The 19,244-nt window shown below is 48.9% G+C and overlaps 1 protein-coding gene across 1 annotated transcript in view; it reads left to right on the top strand.

Moving 5' to 3' along the window:
• The first annotated feature begins 953 nt into the window (after positions 1-953).
• CNNM4 (cyclin and CBS domain divalent metal cation transport mediator 4) overlaps positions 954-19,244 on the top strand; it is a 51,231-nt gene continuing 32,940 nt past the window's right edge. The window contains exon 1 of the mRNA XM_056860016.1: positions 954-2,370. Coding sequence (XP_056715994.1) covers positions 954-2,370 — 1,417 coding nt within the window. The remainder of the gene's footprint in view (positions 2,371-19,244) is intronic.

Raw genomic sequence — 19,244 nt, 5'->3', positions numbered from 1 at the left:
ACAAATTATAAATCACATAAACAAATAACTACAAAGTAAAAACAAAAATACAAAAAGAGCACTTATTACAGTTTTACATCTTCTACAGTAATATTATAAAGCAAACAGTGCCCATACCCACCACCCACCTTAAGTGTATATCCTACCACCACTAGACTTCCAGAGAAGTATTCTGCCAGTATTTGAAATTACCTTAAACTATCATTATATAAACTACATCACCATTTATCTATAATTCATTAACTATACCTGTAAAATTCATTTTCGCCAGTTCATCCCAAAATGTGATGGCCTTCTTTATTTTCTTCTACAAGACATGTTTTTCAAAATTGGTTAGCAATGGGGGGGGGGGGGGACGGACACAAGTGGTCCGCCTCGATCATGTCTCCCCTGAACCGCCTCCTGTCCGAGCTCAACAGCCCTGAGCGCTTTCACCGCCCCCAACGGGGCAGCTGCTCCGATCCCCTGGCGCTTTCTTCTTTTTTTCCCCCTTTTCTTTTTTTTAAATAAACGTTTATTAAATTTTCAATAAAAAAAGAAAGAAAGACATAACAAATTATAAATCACACAAACAATTAACTAAAAATGAAAAAACCCCAAAGAGCACATGATTACAGTCTTACATCTTCTATCTTCAGCGAGATAAGGTTAAGACCGAGCGCGCTTTCCAGCCGGGCCCCGGGCTCGAACCTGCGCCTCCGCGGCCGCCTCCGGATTCCAACGCGCCGACGTCACTCGCCCCGGCGCCTCCTTAACAGCGCCCCCGCCCTCGGCCCAAGCAGGGACCTCCTCGGGCCGGCCGGGGAGGGGGGCGTGCCGTATGCAAAAGAGGCGAGCCCGTGACGTGCGCGCCCCTCCCCTCCCTCCCTCCCTCCCTCCCCCCCCCGCGAGCGAGCGAGCGAGCGCCTGCGAGCAAAGTTAGCTTGCGGAGCGGCGGCCCGGGCGAGTCTAACATGGCGCTGAGCTGGAGCGGCCGCCTTTGCGGCGGGGGCGAGGCTGGGCGAGCGCCGCTGCTCCGCTGGGCTCCGCTGCTGCTCCTGGGGAGCCTCCTGGCGCCGGGCGCCGCCGGGCCCCCGCCCCCGCCCTGCAGCGGCCCCTTGATCCTGGGCATGAGGCTGGAGAACGCCAGCCCGGCGCTGCCGGACATCCCCGAGCTCGGCATTATCCGGGTGCTGGAGGGCAGCAGCATCTACCTGCGCCTCTACGGCATGGGCATGCACGCCCGCGTCTCCGAGCTGGTCTCCTTCTCCGAGGTGCTGCCCAACGCCAGCTTCGCCTGGGCCAATGCCACCTGCCCGGAGAAGACCCAGGACCTGGAGGTGGAGCCGGGCGTGCTCGACGTCCGGAACACCTCCGCCGTGGTCTCCGTGAAGGTCCAGAAGCTGCGCAAGGGGGAGCATTCCAAGGTCTACGTGCTGTGCGCCCAGAGCGCTCCCGGGCAGCCCCGGGTGCGCCTGGAGGGCAACGATGCGCTCATCCGAGTGTTCGAGGAGGCGCCGCGGCTGCTGCCTCTCTGGCTCCAGATTTGCCTCATCTGCCTCCTCCTGGCCCTTTCGGGCATGTTCAGTGGCCTCAACCTAGGCCTCATGGCCCTGGACCCCATGGAGCTGCGCATCGTGCAGAACTGCGGCACGGAGACGGAGAAGCGCTATGCCCGCAAGATCGAGCCCATCCGCCGGAAGGGCAACTACTTGCTCTGCTCCCTCCTCCTGGGCAACGTGTTGGTCAACACCACCCTCACCATCCTGCTGGATGACCTCATTGGCTCTGGCCTGGGGGCCGTCATTGCGTCCACCTCGGGCATCGTCATCTTTGGGGAGATTGTCCCGCAGGCCATGTGTTCCCGTCACGGTTTAGCGGTGGGCGCCAACACTATCGTTCTCACCAAGTTCTTCATGCTGTTGACTTTCCCCATCTCCTTTCCTATCAGCAAGATGTTGGACTGGGTGCTGGGCCAGGAGATTGGCACCGTGTACAACCGGGAGAAGCTGGTAGAGATGCTGAAGATAACAGAGCCTTACAACGACCTGGTGAAGGAGGAGCTCAATATGATTCAGGGGGCTTTGGAGCTCAGGACTAAGACGGTAGAGGACGTCATGACCCCACTCCATGACTGTTTCATGATCAACAGTGACGCCATATTGGATTTCAATATGATGTCAGAGATCATGGGGAGTGGCTACACCCGCATCCCTGTCTATGAGGAGGAACGGTCCAACATTGTGGATATACTTTACGTGAAAGATCTGGCTTTTGTAGATCCTGATGACTGTACAACCCTCAAAACAATCACAAAGTTTTACAATCACCCGGTCCATTTTGTCTTCCATGATACCAAACTGGATGCCATGTTGGAAGAATTCAAAAAGGGTAAGGAGATGTGAATTCCCCATTGAATGTTCATCTGTTAGGACCAGGTTGGCATATTCTTTGAACCATTTCATGCATTTGATGGCGGCAAACTTGGGCTTGTCGCTCCTTGTATACCCAGCGGAGAGTTGCATCCAGTTTTAGCTTTCTGATGTGTGTGCTTATATAACATGCGTGTTTACAAACACATTTCTCTCATTCACACAATACAAAGTAACATGTAAAATAGCCATCAGCATAAGCATGCTTGCTTGTTTCTTGGAGTCGATTATGCAACACAGTCCTGTGTAGATTTACGTAGAAGTAAAGCCCATTGTGTTCAATTGGTCTTTACTTAGCAAGCGTGCTTGGGGTTGCAGTCTTATTTAAAGAAAAAATAGCCATGATGTCTGATTTGTACAAACCTTTTGATTTGGCCACCCATGTTGATGTTTATGTCAGCCTGCTATGAATTGGGGACATATCCCTGATTCACACAATCAAGCAATTCATGCTGATAATAAACCAAGGTGGCAAAAAATAATAATAACAAATCCCAAGATTTTCCATGGAGAGTTTCAGGACTGCTTGATGTACAACAGTTTCCTTATAGGAAAAGAAGCTAGCAAGGATGAATAGGATGAAAGTGAGAACTGAAATCCTTCCAGGATGAGATCCTTCCGGTCTTGGTCCAGATTAGCTGGATGAAGGGCCAGGAATGTATCGCTCCAGCATTAGACCATAATAACTGAGATGAGAATCTGGAGCGATGAAGCCTCAGGAACTGCTTTGTGAAAAGGAGAGGCATTTTAAACGCACACAATTTTGGGAGTTTATAAGGAGGGCAGCTACGGGGTTGGCCTTGAGCAGTCCTGCAGAGTGGTGCTAGTGTGACGTCTATGATTTCCCCCTAACACACCCTTACTGTGCTTCAGTTAGGCTGTTGATGCACAGGTTTCTCTGCCACAGAGAGAGTTCCAAGAAATTCTGGAGGACATCCCAAAGAGACTACAAGGGATGATGAAAGAAACTCTGCCAAGTGCCAAAATGCTTTAAAGTTGGTCTACTACTGTCTGTCTCTTACACTGGATTCTGTCTGTCTGTTGTGTACCTGCAGTGTGGCGTTCTGATTCTGAACAGACCCCAGAATCTCCTCCAGGGAAACTTTCGCTTAACGCTACAAGGTGGCAAGGCCGAAATGTCAGGAACTTTGGGGGGTGGTTATTTCCAACAGCAGCTTTAAAAAGAAACACATTGCAAGTGTGTTTTCCACTTTTAACAGCATAGAGCCTTCTTCCTGTATTTGCAGTCTAAACCTTGCTTCATGGGATGCATGCTGGAAAGCAAGCACTAATTTAGGAACAAAAGTGAAACTGCAGTCTGTATTTTGGTGGTTTCTCTCCCCCCCCCCCTTCTTATAACCCACTGGAAGGAAGTGCTGATACTTTTCTGTATCAGGTATGTGAGTGAAAAGCACGCTTAGCCAGGGCTTCAGAACTTATACTAAGCTGCTTTCGTGCAATTAAATAATAGAAAGTTTTAAATCTGTTGCTGTTGCCGTTGTAACATTTCTAATTTGACAATAATGCTTTAGCCAAGGCATGTAAACTCTCTCTCTCCTGGGCGCAGGAAGAATCAATCCTTGTAATTCTCATGATTTGCCAGGTCAGGGTTGGGAAATATCTGGATATTTGGGGGGTGGAGCCTGAGAAGGGTGGGGTTTGGGAAGGGAAGGGTCTTCAGTGGGGTATAATGTTGTACACTCCACCTTCCAAAGCAGGCATTTTATCCAGGTGAATTGATCTCTGTTGCTTGGAGATCAGTTGTAATAGTGGGAGATCTCCAGCCACCACCTGGAGGTTGTCAACCCTACATTGGAATAATGAAAACTGGGAGCTCAAGTTCCCATCCAAAGAGGAGTCTGCCTGCAGTGACTCTGCATGCTTCATCACACTGGCTTAGCTTCCTTGAAGTGGGGGGGGGGTAGATCATTCTGCCTTGTCTGCTTCAGGTATGAGTGGATCATTCAGTCACTCCCATTGCAGACATAAAGCAAAGTTACCTGCCCACAGAGGAGGCTTTGTACCTCTGCATGAGTCACTGCTCTAGATTTTTTTTTCCAGTCAGGAGGAATGTCATGGGCAGTGATACACTGGAAGGGGTCTTATTCTGAAAGCAAAGCTTGTTGAGTATGCAAATGAATTATACCATTAATTTTAATTCAGAAAAAAGTGCCACTGACAGAAGTTAGAGGCTGCTGCCTTTAACTTTCTCATTGGGATATCCAGGTGCTGGGAGAGCTTGCCAGTTTGCTGACCATGATGTTTGTTTTCCTGGGAATATGTTCATCTAAGCTAAAGATTTATTCATGAGAACATTTCACTTAGAGGCCTGATATGACCCTTGGACTTTACACGTATAGGCGATGTCATGGAGGTTCCATCGCATGGTCTATACATGCAGCAAAATGTGGTAGTAGAAACCCAAGGTGGTAGAATAGACTGTACCATGTCAGATTGTAGTGAGATGTTGGCATTTGAATACTCTGCCCCCCCCCCCGCTCAAAACTCCCTCCAAGCTTAAAAAGAGCACCTCAAAGATATAAAGCTCCATACTATCCTGCTACCTGCTGGACTAGGTGTTTATTTGAAAGGAGTCCTTTATGTAGAAGGAGCAGTAACAAAAGGCTCCTTCCACTTGTAATGAGAAAGGTTACAATCCATTGTATTCCCTTAGAAATCTACCCCTTTCTTGGAATCTGGGTCACACATGGCAAAAAACAAACAAAAAGCAAGAAAAAAGTTTGTTTTTATGCCCCACTTTTCTCTACCTTTAAGGAGTCTCAAAGTGGCTTACAATCTCCGTGCCTTCCCCTCCCCACAACAGACACCCTGTGAGGTAGGTGGGGCTGAGAGAGTTCAGAGAGAACTGCGACTAGCCCAAGGTCACCCAGCAGGCTTCATGTGGAGGAGTGGGGAATCAAACCTGGTTCTCCAGGTTAGAGTCCGCCGCTCTTAACCACTACACCATGCTCCCACTTTCTGTTCCTTTGCATCAAAAAAGCCACCGAGCAAGTAGAAGAACTAGCCCAGCAAGAGAAAGGTTCTACCCTTTAGCTTTCTCTTGCTAGGGGATTTTTAACGTAAGGCGATTCTCCACCTGAGGATCTGAAATGATGCAGGCCACTCCACCGCCTTGATATTCTACCACCTCATTCCCACCTCCTCCTCTGTTATGTAGGGCAGTGACTAGAGCAGTGATGGCGAACCTTTTAGAGACCGAGTGCCCAAACTGCAACCAAAACCCACTTATTTATCGCAAAGTGCCAACACAGCAATTTAACCGCAAAGCCCGCGCTGTGGCCCGAGCACTCTGCTCCCCTCCAGCTATGCCATGCTGTGAGCTATGCTCCCCTCCAACCTAGCTCCTCTGCAACCCCACCACGGGAATCACCTTCGCCTCAGACTCAACAGGTTGCTGTCCGCACCGCACCCTCACGCCGCATGTGAGCCGTCCTGCCGCATGTGACGGGGGGGGGAGGAAGCACTCCCCTTGGGCTGCTGGGCAGAGGGGCGGGTGATGTGAGAAATGCCCTCAGGCGTGCGTGGAGAGGAGGAGGGAAGCAGCCCGGCCCCGCGTCCCTCGGGCTTTCTAGTAACGAACTCAGGCGAACTCTGTGCTGGGGCGACGGCGCATGTGTCCACAGAGAGGGCTCTGAGTGCCCGCTCTGGCACGCATGCCACAGGTTCGCCACCACTGGACTAGAGTGTCAGACTAGGATCTGGGAGACCTGAGTTCAAATCCCAAGCTGTAGTGATGCTCCTTGGGTGGCGTAGGGCTTGTCATGCTCTTTCAGCCTTACCTACCTCATGTGTGTGTGTGTAAAGTGCCGTCAAGTCGCAGCCGACTTATGGCGATCCCTTTTGGGGGTTTTCATGGCAAGACACTAACAGAGGTGGTTTGCCAGTGCCTTCCTCTGCACAGCAACCCTGCTATTCCTTGGTGGTCTCCCATCCAAATACTAACCAGGGCTGACCCTGCTTAGCTTCTGAGACCTGACGAGATCAGGCTAGCCTGGGCCATCCAGGTCAGGGTACCTACCTCATAGGGTAGTTATAAAGATAGAAATGGGGGGAGAACCATATAAGTCCCCCTGAGCTCCTTGGGGGAAGGGTAGTGGATAAAAGCGCACTAGATAGATAAAAAGCTACTCTCCTGCTACATGTGTAGAACAGGCATTAGTCAGGGGTGGGCATTATTATATTCTCAGAGGCTGCTGTATCCTCCTGGGACCAGAAGTTCATTCTGCTGCACAGATGTCTCATTCGCAGATGGGGAAGCTCTATAATGAAATCGCTGTGCTTTGTTACTCTAGAGTGCCATCAATCCACTCAGCACATTACAGAGTAACACAAGATGGAGGGAGGGCACCCTCCCCTAAGGAGCCTGGAGTTTAAAATGTTGACACTGGAGGGTATGCGGGGAGAGGAGGGGGCTACAGGGAAGAAAAGGTTGGGCAAATGTATAACTGCAGATTCAGGGTTTGGCATCATTTGGGGAAGAGGACTTAGTGGCTGAAGCCAAATGTTCTGTTATTTATTTACTTCATTTATATCCCGCCTTTCTCCCCAATGAGGGCCCAACATGGCTTACGTTGTTCACCTCTCCTCTGTTTTATCCTTACAACAACCCTGTGAGGTAGATTAGGCTGAGAGAGAGTGACTGGCCCGAGGTCGCCCAGCAAGCTTCCATGACGGGGATTCGAATCTGAGTTTCCCATATCCTAGTCCAACACTTTAACCTCTATACTACACTGGCTCTTTGCCGGAAAGGATTTTGAGGTGGGGATTTGAAGGCCAAGAGGGACAAGCGACTCGCTGAGGGAGAGCAGAGATCTCAGGACCTTGGGTAAAATCAATTTAGGAAGATGTGGTCAGCTTGTGAAGGGCTCCGGTATGTGGGGGGGAGGGCGCTGAGAGTGGGGAGGGTCACAATACTGAGCAAGTGTGATCAGCATAGTTGGGATATTACATACTAAACTCAAAGAGAAAGCTGCTGTGGAATATCTACCTCTCTTAGAAGATTTGAAAACCAATTTATTTTCCTTCTGAGTGAAACCAGGGGCACAGTTCCTACTGTATTTTGCTTGAAACAGCCTTGAAGAGAGGGGGTGGCTTCTGGCTTGTGGACCACCCCTCTGGCCACCCGCGGTGCAGGTTATACTGATGTAGAAAGGCATCTGCTGTAATTCTAGGCTGTCCTGGGGTGGGAAGGGAGGGGTGAGGGAATCTGTGCTAAATTGCCTGTGCTAGCTGCCCTGAGGCGAGGAGAAAGTAATTCGGCTCCATAGACAAATATTTTGGTGCTAAAAAAAAACATCAAATAAGGGAGGCATTTCTTTCAACACTGCTGAAAATATTGGTGGAAACACTTCATCATTTTGGCTCACCTCAAACTACACTATTTCCTCTATTATCTACTTTCTTCTATCTCTTCCCTTGATTAGCATATAGGGTGGCAAGCAGTCAAGGGTCCCATTATGGAGGGGGTGTTTATCCTGAATGTGATGTCATATCCTGGACTGTTTCCATGTTAGGAGTGTGCTATTTATTTATTCATGTATTTATATCTCTCTTTTCTCTCCCCAGTAGGGACCCAAAGTGGCTCACGCTAAAGAAAGAGAAAATATAATTGAAATCAACAAGAGAAAAGGGGAAGGGATGCTTCTGAGTACAGAGCAAGTCTTCCTTTCTCTCCTGGCTGATCTTCCTGCCAGCGGAAGGCTACTATCCAGAGGCTCACAGCTGAAGGACAAGAGCCCTTGGGCTCTTGGTCCAAGGGTACGTGTCTCTGGGAGCCCCCAGGCCCTCGATACCTGTAGAGCAGGAGGAGAGCAACATCACCTAGATATTCTCTACTGCTACCTAGCAAGCTCTTCCCCAGCTCCTCTCCTGCCAAGAGGGGTCTTCTGAAGACATGGTGGGGGAAGGGCAGTCCCAGTTCCCTCCTCTTTACCTTCCTACTGTCTTCACCTTCCCTATTTCCCTCCTTCACTGCAACAGCCTTGTGCCTGGGCCACCTGGCCACTGCCAGTTTTCATGCCCCATTTGGGGTTGCAAGCTCAGATGTTCCCTGAACACTACTGGTTTACTTATTGCAACATCTATTCATAGATCGGAGGAGGTTCACCCTCAAATTAGCCTTTGTTTTCCAAAAGTCAGAAAGGTTTTTTTTGGGGGTGGGGGCAAAACCTAAGGAGTTCCCCTGGGTTCACAGGGCCTGACGTCACTATCATGGCTGGCCCCATTGTGTGGGTTTGGCTATCTGCACTGGGGCCAGCCCATTACTATTATGTATAGCATTAGTAGATCTTGTTTTTGAAACCTCATAAGATTGTAGATGCCCTCAATCTGTGAAAAGGTATAGGAAACTAATCCTCCATGCTTCCTGGAGGTGTCTGTAACCGGTAAGAGGGGTATTGTATTGTTACTGTATTGTGTTGCTTGGTAGGGAAGCCTCTGGTACTGTTTGGCTGGGTTATGGTGGCAGGACGGCATGTTCAGTTGATCAGATGCAGCCTTGAAGCATGTAAAGGAGATAATGCAAGAGAGGAGAACTAATAAACCATATGCAAAGTGCTTTTCCTTCACCAGGGAACAGCCGTAATAACTTCTCTCCCCAGTGTTTGCCGTTGACAGGAATGGATCCTGGGCTAGAGCACAGCTTCCCTGCAGGCCTGAGCGCTGCTCTCCAGCAGCTTTGCGTCTGTCTCTCTCCCTTAGCATCGACCCCTCTGCCTTTCTAGGAGCGTCAGGGTGGAACAACTGGAATCCTTCCTTCAGGGCTAGTTGCTTAGGAATAAATATATTTGCTTTGAGTGGCAGGCTTGCGTGCACATCTGTCTGGGGAGGGCTCCTTGTTACTGCTCTGACTGCCACAGCTCTTGATTTCAGTTGACTTAGAAGGGTGTAACTCTGCTTAGGGTTGCAGTTAGAGGCACAGGTACCGGAGGGCAGGGCCGCTCGCCCTACTTTGGAGAAGAGGAAATGCAGTCTCGTGATGGCCTGCCGCTTTCCCTCAGCTGCTGTGGGGCACAAAGAAAGAAGCTGTATTAATTGTAGTCTCCAGTGTGGATATGGATCATTTGCTCTCCACCAGAGGCCTGAGGAGGGGGGGTGGATTTTTCCACTGTCTTGAGTTACTGGATTGTGCAATCTTGAATTAGGTGAGGCGGACTGGCAGCCGCTCCAAATACATTCCTTTTTTCAGCAGTTAAGATTTTGCTTCCCTCCAATCCACTATAAGGATTCCCAATCAGGATAATCCAAAGGGCTTCTGATAAATGATTCTCTACAGCAGCCCTGTAAGGTACACCAATAAGATTTTCTCCCCCCCCCCCATATTGCAAATCGGGTGCTGAGAGAAGAAGAAAAGTGCGGCCAAAAGAAATCCCACGCTAAAGAAGAAGAGGAGTTGGTTTTATGTGCCAACTTTCTCTACCGCTTAAGGAAGAATCAAACCAGCTTACAATCACCTTCCCTTCCCCTCCCCACAACAGACATCCTGTGAGCTAGGTGGGGCTGAGAGAGCTGTAAGAGAACTGTGATTAGCCCAAGGTCACCCAGCTGGCTTCATGTATAGGAGTGGGGAAACCAACCCAATTCACCAGATTAGTGTCCTCTGCTCATGTGGAGGAGTGGGGAATCAAACCCAGTTTTCCAGATTAGAGTCCACCGCTCCAAACCACCTCTCTTAACCACTACACCACTCTGGCTTATCAAGGCTATCTATTGAGTTTGTAGGCAGGTTCGATCCAGGTCCTGCTCCTAGCTACTGTGCAACACCAGCTCTCAATCCGTTACAGAATTTGGGGCTCCTGTGGCTAGTAATTCCAGTTCTCCTATCGGCGAGCCTCTCCCCACCCAGCCCGGAGGGCACAGGACTGCTTCCGGAGGAAGTGTGATGGGGCAATCTGTTGCCACTGCCACAGTCTGGCATGAGACTTGGTTGCTCACTCTCTTCCTCCTTCCAACACCCTCTTATTGATAGGCCCAGGGCAAGGAGAGTGAAACGGAGCCCTACGTGGGTGTCAGCTGGCAGAGGTTAGGGAAAGGAGCCACTCAAGTCCTGCCTTCCATGTCAGTGCCTTGATTCCAGCAGGCTCCTTGTCCTCCTGGGCGGCCCTATACAGCCAGCCTTTCTGCCTGGTCAGTGTAACCCCTTCTCCTTCCTCCCATTTCCCCAGGGAGTCTGATGTGCGAATGTTCCTCTGGGCATCGATGCCAGCAATGTGCTGGCACCTTGCAGAGGATTCTGGTTGTGCACCTTGCATGTCATGCGACACGAAGCAGATGAATGGCTTGGGTGGGCTCCGTTCTCAGTATGGCATGGCAGCGCTGAAGTGTTGCCCTGGGAAGGGATCACACCCTTGCCACAAACACAGGATCCTTGTCAATGCTGCAGACTGACAGGTCCAAGGAAAGGTTGAAGGAGCTGGGTATGTTTAGCCTGAAGAGGAGAAGACTGAGAAGGGGTTATGATAACCATCTTCAAGTACTGGAAAGGCTGTCATATAGAGGATGGTGCCAAGTTGTTTTCTGTTGCCCCAGAAGGTCGGACCAGAACCAACGGGTTGAAATTAAACCAAAAGAGTTTACGGTGAAACATTAGGAAGAATTTTCTAACAGAGCGGTTCCTCAGTGGAACAGGCTTCCTCAGGAGGTGGTGAGCACTCCTTCCCTGGAGGTTTTTAAGCAGAGGCTAGATGGCCATCTGTCAGCAATGCTGATTCTATGAACTTAGGCAGTTCATGAGAGGGAGGGCATCGTGGCCATTTTCTGGGCCCTGGGGGTGTGTGGGGGAGGTAGTTGTGAATTTCCTGCATTGTGCAGGGGGTTGGACTAGATGACCCTGGTGGTCCCTTCCATGATTCTATGACACGAAGTGTCTCTCAGGTCTAGTCATTGAGGGTCAGGAGCACTGGGTCCAAGGCAATCTGCGTCCAAGGCATGTTGCCCTCTGGATCAGCCCATGCAGTCATTCATTTTGGCAAGCTACATGCACAAAGGGGGTGACACTGTTGAGGTGTGGGCACCAGGGGGGAAACATGCACAAAGGAGTCAATAACACAGCATGGGGCCCTGCAAGCCAGTGGCTCTCAAACTGTGGGTCAGGAGTCAGGACCCAAAAGTGGGTTGCAAGGCCAGGAGGGCGGAGCAGGAACTGGGTAAGCCGGGGAGAGGACACAGTGGGAGGCTTGATGGCAAATTGGGGGTTGCCTGTGCAGGAGGTGTGGCATGACCATGAAATACAGCCAGTTCCCTGGTAATTCTGTACTTTTATAAGTATTACACTTGAGAAATAATGTAAACCTGGTCAGTATTTACTGCTATGAAATTCCTGTTTTACGCTGGCATGAGGGAAAGTAGAGTGGAGCTGGGTCAGCAAGGGGCTCCTTGTGGGTCCCATTTCCAACAGTTTGAGAAACCACTGCTGCAAGGAAAGCCGCTTGTGGTGCGCTGTGGCAAGAATGTTAGATTGGGACCTGGGGAGGGGGGCTGGGTTCGAATTCCTACTGAGCCGTGAGAACTTACAGGTGACACTGGGTTATCTTTAAGCCTGAGACAGACAAATACCTTTTCCCCCCTCCGAGCATTCAAGGAGATTTGAAAGTGATTACACTTCCAGCGTACACTTCTGGTTTTTCCCCCGCTGTCTCCTCAGGTCAAAGAGGTTTTATAGGCTTTGTAAAGAGTGCAAACAAGCCTGTTTGACCAACATGAAATATGAGATGAATGTACACACCACAAGTAACAATGATTCTTTCAAAAAAACCACCTTCCTCTTCTCTGGGAAAAATCTTTTGTTTTCCAGTCTAACCCACCTTAGAGAGTCAGTGTGAGGATTAAATGGGAAATCCTACATAAATTTCCCCGATTTTCTTGGAGATGCACCTGTAATGTCAGTGGGTTGCATGTACAGCTTGTGGGAGTGTTTGAAGCACTTTACATATATTATCACCTTGTAATTTGTACAGGGGCCATTGAAGGTAGGCCAATATTGTTTTCTTTACATTGGGGGCGGGAGAAAAGTGAGAATGGCTTGCTGAAGACCAGGAAAAACTTAAACCCACAGTTTCCTGATCTATAGCTCAGTCTTTTAGCTGCTACTCTGCACCGGCTCTGTCTTGAGAGCCACCATAGTGCAGTGGTTAAGAGTGGTGGACTCTAATCTGGTGAACCGGGATGGTTTCCCCACTCCTACACATAAAGCCAGCTGGGGGACCTTGGGCTAGTCTCAGTTCTCTTTGAACTCTCGCAGTCCCACCTTCCTCACAAGGTGTCTGTTGTGGGGAGAGAAAGGGAAGGAGATTGTAAACTGGTTTGAGACTCTTTAAAAGGTAGAGAAAGTCAGCATGTAAATACCAACTCTTCTTCTTCTCAAGTGTGATGTAAAATCAATGGAGAAACTTTAGCAGATGCTATGGGGCTGCCTCCCACTGTAGACACAATACTTGTCCTCATTCCCCCCCATTATAATTTTGAGAAGTAACCAAAATCTTCATTTAATTTCTGAGTCTTGAAATATTGTAAGCCTGCCTAGAGTCCAGAGTTTGGGAGCAGTGATCTTTCTAGGATATTGGTTCTCCTGCTTCTCTGCCGCTAAAGAAATAGGAAAACCAAAATGCTCAGTGGAGAAGTTTTCCAAAGGAATTAGTGGATAAACCGCAGATTTAGTCAATCCAGCCCCGAGCAGAGATAATCAGCAGTGGCTATTTAAAGAGAAAGACACAACATTCAAAACACTCTTAAAATGACACAGGAGAAGACTCATCGCTGATCTGATGTACTTTCTTTTTTGTTTACAGAAGTGTGAAGAGAGGTTTTACCGTTTTGGTACTGTAGCTCTCCATGGCATGTACCATACTTAAAAACACCCAGTTGCTCAGGCTTGCAAACAGTGACTAGGTTGTTCACCTGCAATGCATAATGGTTGACTCCGGGTAACTAGGCAAAGAAGTTTTGCACAAGTTGGTCCATGTGGGTAGGAAAGGCTTATAACCATTTTTGTGGGCTCCTTATTTTTGTAGGCGTTATCTGCAAGGCAGCAGTTGCTGCTGTGTCCTTTTCTGTCTGAGCAGCAGTACGCTTGGGACTTCATGCAGCTGGAGAATCTGCTCTCCCTTTTCAACCTGAAGGTGTGTTATCTCAAGGGAAAGGTCATATATACCTGCAGAGAAATGGGTAGCTCTGCAAGTTATGTCAGTATCCTGCTCTGCAGAGTATGGGTGGTATTGGGGTATGGGCAGCATCTAGTGGATTGTGGGAGCAGCCTGGCACCATCTGGAGTTTACTAGCTTTGCACAGGACCCCATGTTAGAGCGGTTCCTCAGTGGAACAGACTTCCTCGAGAGGTGGTAAGTGCTCCTTCCCTGGAGGTTTTTAAACAGAGGCTAGATGGCCATCTGTCAGCAATTCTGATTCTATGACCTTGGGCAGTTCATGGGAGGGAGGGCACCTTGGCCATCTTCTGGGCATAGAGTAGTGGGGTGTGTGGGGGGAGGTAGTTTTGAGTTTCCTGCATTGTGCAGGGGGTGGGACTAGATGACCCTGGTGGTCCCTTCCAACTCTATGATTCTATGTTGTCCTGGCTGGACCACTAAAGCACCAAACCGGATGGAGACCCAGCATGGTGCCTCCCTTTCCTGTTGGATCAGCATAGCACAGAGCATGAACTGTGCCATTACACTGGAGAAGGCTCAGGCTCTTTGGTATCTGGATTCTGGGAGGCTTTTCTTTGCCCTGAAAAGCAGCAGTTGTGTTTCTGACTGCCGGGGGCAAAGGGCCTTCCTTGGCTGCCTCACTCTCGATTTGTGGCTCTTGCTAACCTTTTCAAAAGCATGCTGTGACAGGCTGGTTTTGCTTCAGTCAAAGCAGGTGTCCCTTACAGATGAGTTTAACTTCTGCTTTCCTGCTGAGTTGGAAATGTGATACTTTGAAACAGAACTCCCCCAAGGGAGGTTTTTAGGATCCTAACAACACTGGGGAGTGTGTGTGTGTGTGTGTGTGTGTTTTAGGTCTGTGTCACACAAAGACAGATGAGATGATGAACCCCAGGTGGGGGTGGAAGGGTCATATGCTAGACACTTAAGAAATTAGGAAGAGGCTGTTGGGTCATATGATCCCTTCTGCTCTGTCTTTTCCCTGGTTGGTTCCCTGCAGTCGAGCATTGCATCAGCACTGGGGTTGCTAACCAGCTTCAAACCTCTGGTTTCTACCGTTGATTCAGAAGGAAGCCTGGTTAACTGTGATCACTGTTACCTCCATGCTAATGAGACCCAGTATTGTGTAGTGGTTAGAGTGTTCCGAGTAGGATCTGGGAGACCTAGTTGTGAATCCTCGTTAAGCCACAGAAACTTGCTGGGTGACCTTGAGCTCTCAGCCGAATGGACCTCACGACATTGTTATGGAGGTGGGAAGAATTATGTAAGCCTCTCTGTATCCCCGTTCAGGAGAAATGGGAAGTATAAATACCTAGATGAATGAAAATGTAATGCTTAATCATGATTAAGGCTGGCGAGAGGAATTTGAAACCAGAGAAGAAAGTGGCTGGGAAAGGAAGTGCGTGTGATCTTGCTCCCTGGTTTGCACATGGGAGGGGAGGGGCTGTGTCTCAGTGGGAGAGCATCTGCTTGGCATGCAGAAGGTCCCAGGTTCAACCCCTGGCTTCTCCAGTTAAAGCAGTGGTTCCCAACCTTTTTTTGACCAGGGACCACTAGGACTTTTTTGTTCGGTGCAGGGACCCCAAGGTTCAAAATAAAAATTCTGAGAATTTGAAAATAAACTTTAATCATAACTGTTAAACATTAAACTTAGAATAATATTTGAATATATATTTTTATAATAGAGAACTTTTAATTGAAAATATGAATTTATTATGGGTTTATAATTTTGTTTCGCGGACCTTAATTTAGTTATCGCGGACCCCTGGGGGTCCATGGACCCCTGGTTGGGAACCAGTGAGTTAAAGGGACCAGTCAAGTAGGTGATGGGAAAGACCCCTGCCTGAGACCCTGGAGAGCTGCTGCCAGTCTGAGTAGACAGTACTGACTTTGATGGACCACGGGTCTGATTCAGTATAAGGCAGCTTCATGTGTTCAAATTAGAAGGGAGAAAGAGTGAGAGACTGAGAGAAGTAGGGGAAGAGGGGAGGAAGCAAAACGGGGGAGAATTGGGATTGCTGTTTCCATGAGTTTCTTGTGGGTCCCCACTTGTAAATCTTGAAAAGGCAGGGGAAAAACGAACCTCAGAGATGGACCATGGGTCTGATTCAGTATAAGACATGCATTCATGTGTTCATATGGTTAAGAGATTCTCTGCATTACATCTGCATGAATCCAAAGTGATCCCTCTGGACGTGGTTGCCTGAGCCACTGTGGCAGCAGAGTGGAGTCTGCTGAGTTGCCATCACTCAGCCCAGTAAAGGTCATCAAGCGCAAGTTAAGGGAGCACTTGTTGTCTCAGTCTTCTCAAGTGTGTCCAAGTGTCAGTTCTTGTTCTTGTTCGCTTGGCAGAAAATCAGCAGCAACAGCAGCCCATGCAAAAAAAAGAAGTGACTTGGCACTTCCTAGTTTTTTGTAACTTTGCAAAATCGCTGCCCACCCTCTAGGCCACTTGGGCTGATTTGCGCAGGAAAACAGAAAAAAGCCATGCAGTATCTTCCAACCCAAATGACACAGAACAGTGCGTCAGCTTTGGAGTTTTCTGTAACTCTGAGTCAGGCTGGATGTTAAAGGGGAGGGGAGATGATTCAGGCCCTTATTTTAATGTTTCTTGGTTACATTTTGTGCAGAATGCCAGGCAATCTTGCAGTGTGCTTCCCAATACTAAAATACTATTCCAAATAGTGTTTTCTGGAGATAAAGGCCTGTTGTGCTGGAGGGGTGTACTGGGTGGCAGTCTCTTTGTGTACAGAGAGCCAGTGGGGTTACCCGCACTTTGTATTCCCAGCGATGTATTAAGAGTTTGAAAATGTTGTAAAAAACATCACTTTAAAAGGGTTTTTGGATACCATGGCTTATAAATGGTTGGAAGACGTCTTCACAGCTAAAGGGGCCAAACAAAGTGCGAACAGTATTTTTTATAATGTTTTCAAACTCTTAATACATTGCTGGGAATACAAGTGCGGTTACAGCCAGTGTTGTGTAGTGGTTAAGTGCGGTGGACTCTAATCTGGAGAACCGGGTTTGATTCCCCACTCCTCCACCTGAAGCTTGCTGGATGACCTTGGCCCAGTCACAGTTTTCCCATGACTCTCTCAGCCCCACCCACCTCACAAGGTGTCTATTAAGGGGAGAGGAATGGAATGTGACTGTAAGCGGCTTTGAAACTCCTTAAGGTACAGAAAAGCGGGGTATAGAAACCTGCCCAAAAAAAAGGTACACCATGCAGCTTTTGAGGGTGATGTTGGTGGAGGTTTGGACAGCCCTCTGCTGGGTGGTGGGACAGGTTTTGCTTCCACTGTACTTTCTTCCCAAAGAGCAGTGATTTATTTTTCCCAGTCGAGTAACAGGTAGCCATGCACTTGTATGGAGGGAATGGGTACAGATGGAGACATCACAGGGATGTGGGATGAGCCCAGCCCCGAAAGCATCACCTTGCCTTGTGGTAGCACTGCATCTGACAACGTGGGGGGAAAGTGTTTCTTGAATTATGACCATGGGTTAGCAATGGATCAGGAATCCAGACATGTAGATATCCCAGACCTGATTCCAGACTATGGTACTGCTGCTGTTGAAGGACATATAGGGTGGGCACTCATTGCTTCTTCTCTAGATGTCCATCTGTCAGCAATGCTGATTCTATGACCTTAGGCAGACCATGAGAGGGAGGGCACCTTGGCCATCTTCTGGGCATGAAGTATGGGTCACTGGGGGTGTGGGGGGGTGTCAGGCTACTATCTCGGTTTCGTTATTGCCTCTGTCTCTGTGCTGTATTGTCTGCCCCCCAAGGTCGCATGCCTAAGCCTAAGCCTGGGAACTCAGCTCCTGGGAAACTGTATTCCTGCGTGTAATCTCCCGCCTTTCCTGCCTTATAATATCTCCCAGCTAGTGAGCCTTTCATAGCTGTCATTTTATTCGTTTGCACTGTATGCCTAATTGACCAGTAAAAGCCATCTGTTTGGACTCTATATGACTTTGTGGTGTTTTCTGGTTCTGTGGGCCAAGGGCTGACATTATGACAGCTTTCCCTCTTCGGATGAGGAAAATCCTTGGATTTCTCCTGCCTTAAACCTGGAATCTCCCCTCGACTTGTCAAAAAACGGCTCCGGTCTGTGGTGAATGGAGCATCTCCACAGACCTCTCAGGATCTTCCTATCAAACCGAATGCTCCTACCAAAATCAAAGAAGTGGACTCCACCGTCTACGTGGATGCAGTTTTACAACAACTTAACGGAGGTCCACAAATCCCCGTCAAAGCACTAATTGACTCCGGTTGCTGTCGCACTCTCATAAGCGAAGCCACGTTTGCTGCACTCAGAGCCGACTCAGAGGCTTTACCCGCCCCCGTCCAATTTGCTCAAATGGACGGGAGCCAATTCCAGGGGGGTCCAGTTGATCACCGCACCATAGGGGTAGCAATGGGAATTGGTTCCCACTGGGAACAAATAGACTTCACTATAGCCCCTATCCGATTTGAAGTGGTCTTGGGAATTAACTGGATTAAAGGACATAGTCCCAGTATTGATTGGGAAACAAACACTATCTCCTTCGCTAGTCCCACCTGCGACCAGCATCGGCAAAACTTTGCTCTGCGATTTCCGCCCGTTCCAGCATTAACCTCTACTGCCCCAGCACCACCGGCTCTACCCGCTGTATACCGGGACTTTGAAGATGTCTTCGACCTTAGGGAATGTGATGCCTTACCCCCCCACCGGGCCTCAGACTGTGCGATTGAAGTAGTGAAAGACTGCACATTAACCAAAAGTAAGATTTACCCTATGAGTGCTTCCGAGCGCACTGTCCTCCGGGACTTTTTGGACAAAAACCTCGCCAGAGGGTTCATTCGCCCTTCGAATGCCCCAAACTCGGCCCCCGCGTTTTTCGTCCGGAAAAAAGAGGGCGACCTTCGCCTGTGCATTGACTTCAGAAAGCTCAATGCGGTTACCCAGACCAATGCCTATCCTATCCCATTAATATCGGATATTTTGGGACAATTACAGGAAGGCCGTGTGTTCTCTAAATTAGACTTGGTGGAAGCCTACTACCGAGTCCGTATCCGCGAAGGGGATGAGCACCTCACTGCCTTCTCTAGCTGTTTCGGAATGTATGAATTCCTTGTAATGCCATTCGGATTGAAAGGGGCCCCGGGGGTCTTCATGCAACTCATCAATGAAATTCTACATGATCTTCTATATCGTGGGGTGGTGGTCTACTTAGATGACATACTCATTTATTCAAAAACTATGGACGAGCATGTGACTCTGGTCAGAGAAGTTCTACAACGCCTGCGTAACCATCAACTTTTCGCTAAACTAGCTAAGTGTGAATTTCACCAAAGCAAACTCACGTTTTTGGGATACATCATCTCCCACCAAGGTCTTCGCATGGACCCCGCCAAAGTCCAAGCCGTCCTCGATTGGACTCCCCCCACCAACCGTAAGCAAGTACAGCAATTTTTGGGATTTGCAAACTTCTATCGGGGATTCATCCCTAACTTCGCCCAAGTGGCTTTACCCATTACGGACCTGCTGAAAACTAAAGGAAAAGTAAGCTCGGCTGCCTTGCCTTCCGCGAAAATCCTATGGACTGAGCAATGCCAAGCCGCCTTTCTGGCCCTCAAACGCCTCTTCACTTCGGAGCCGGTGCTACGGCACCCAGACCCAAATCAAATGTT

This window comes from Euleptes europaea, chromosome 14 (genome assembly GCF_029931775.1).
Source record: "Euleptes europaea isolate rEulEur1 chromosome 14, rEulEur1.hap1, whole genome shotgun sequence".
NCBI classification, from domain to species: Eukaryota; Metazoa; Chordata; class Lepidosauria; order Squamata; family Sphaerodactylidae; genus Euleptes; species Euleptes europaea.
Note: the sequence above shows the minus strand (reverse complement) of the source record. Positions and strands in the feature narration are given on the sequence as shown.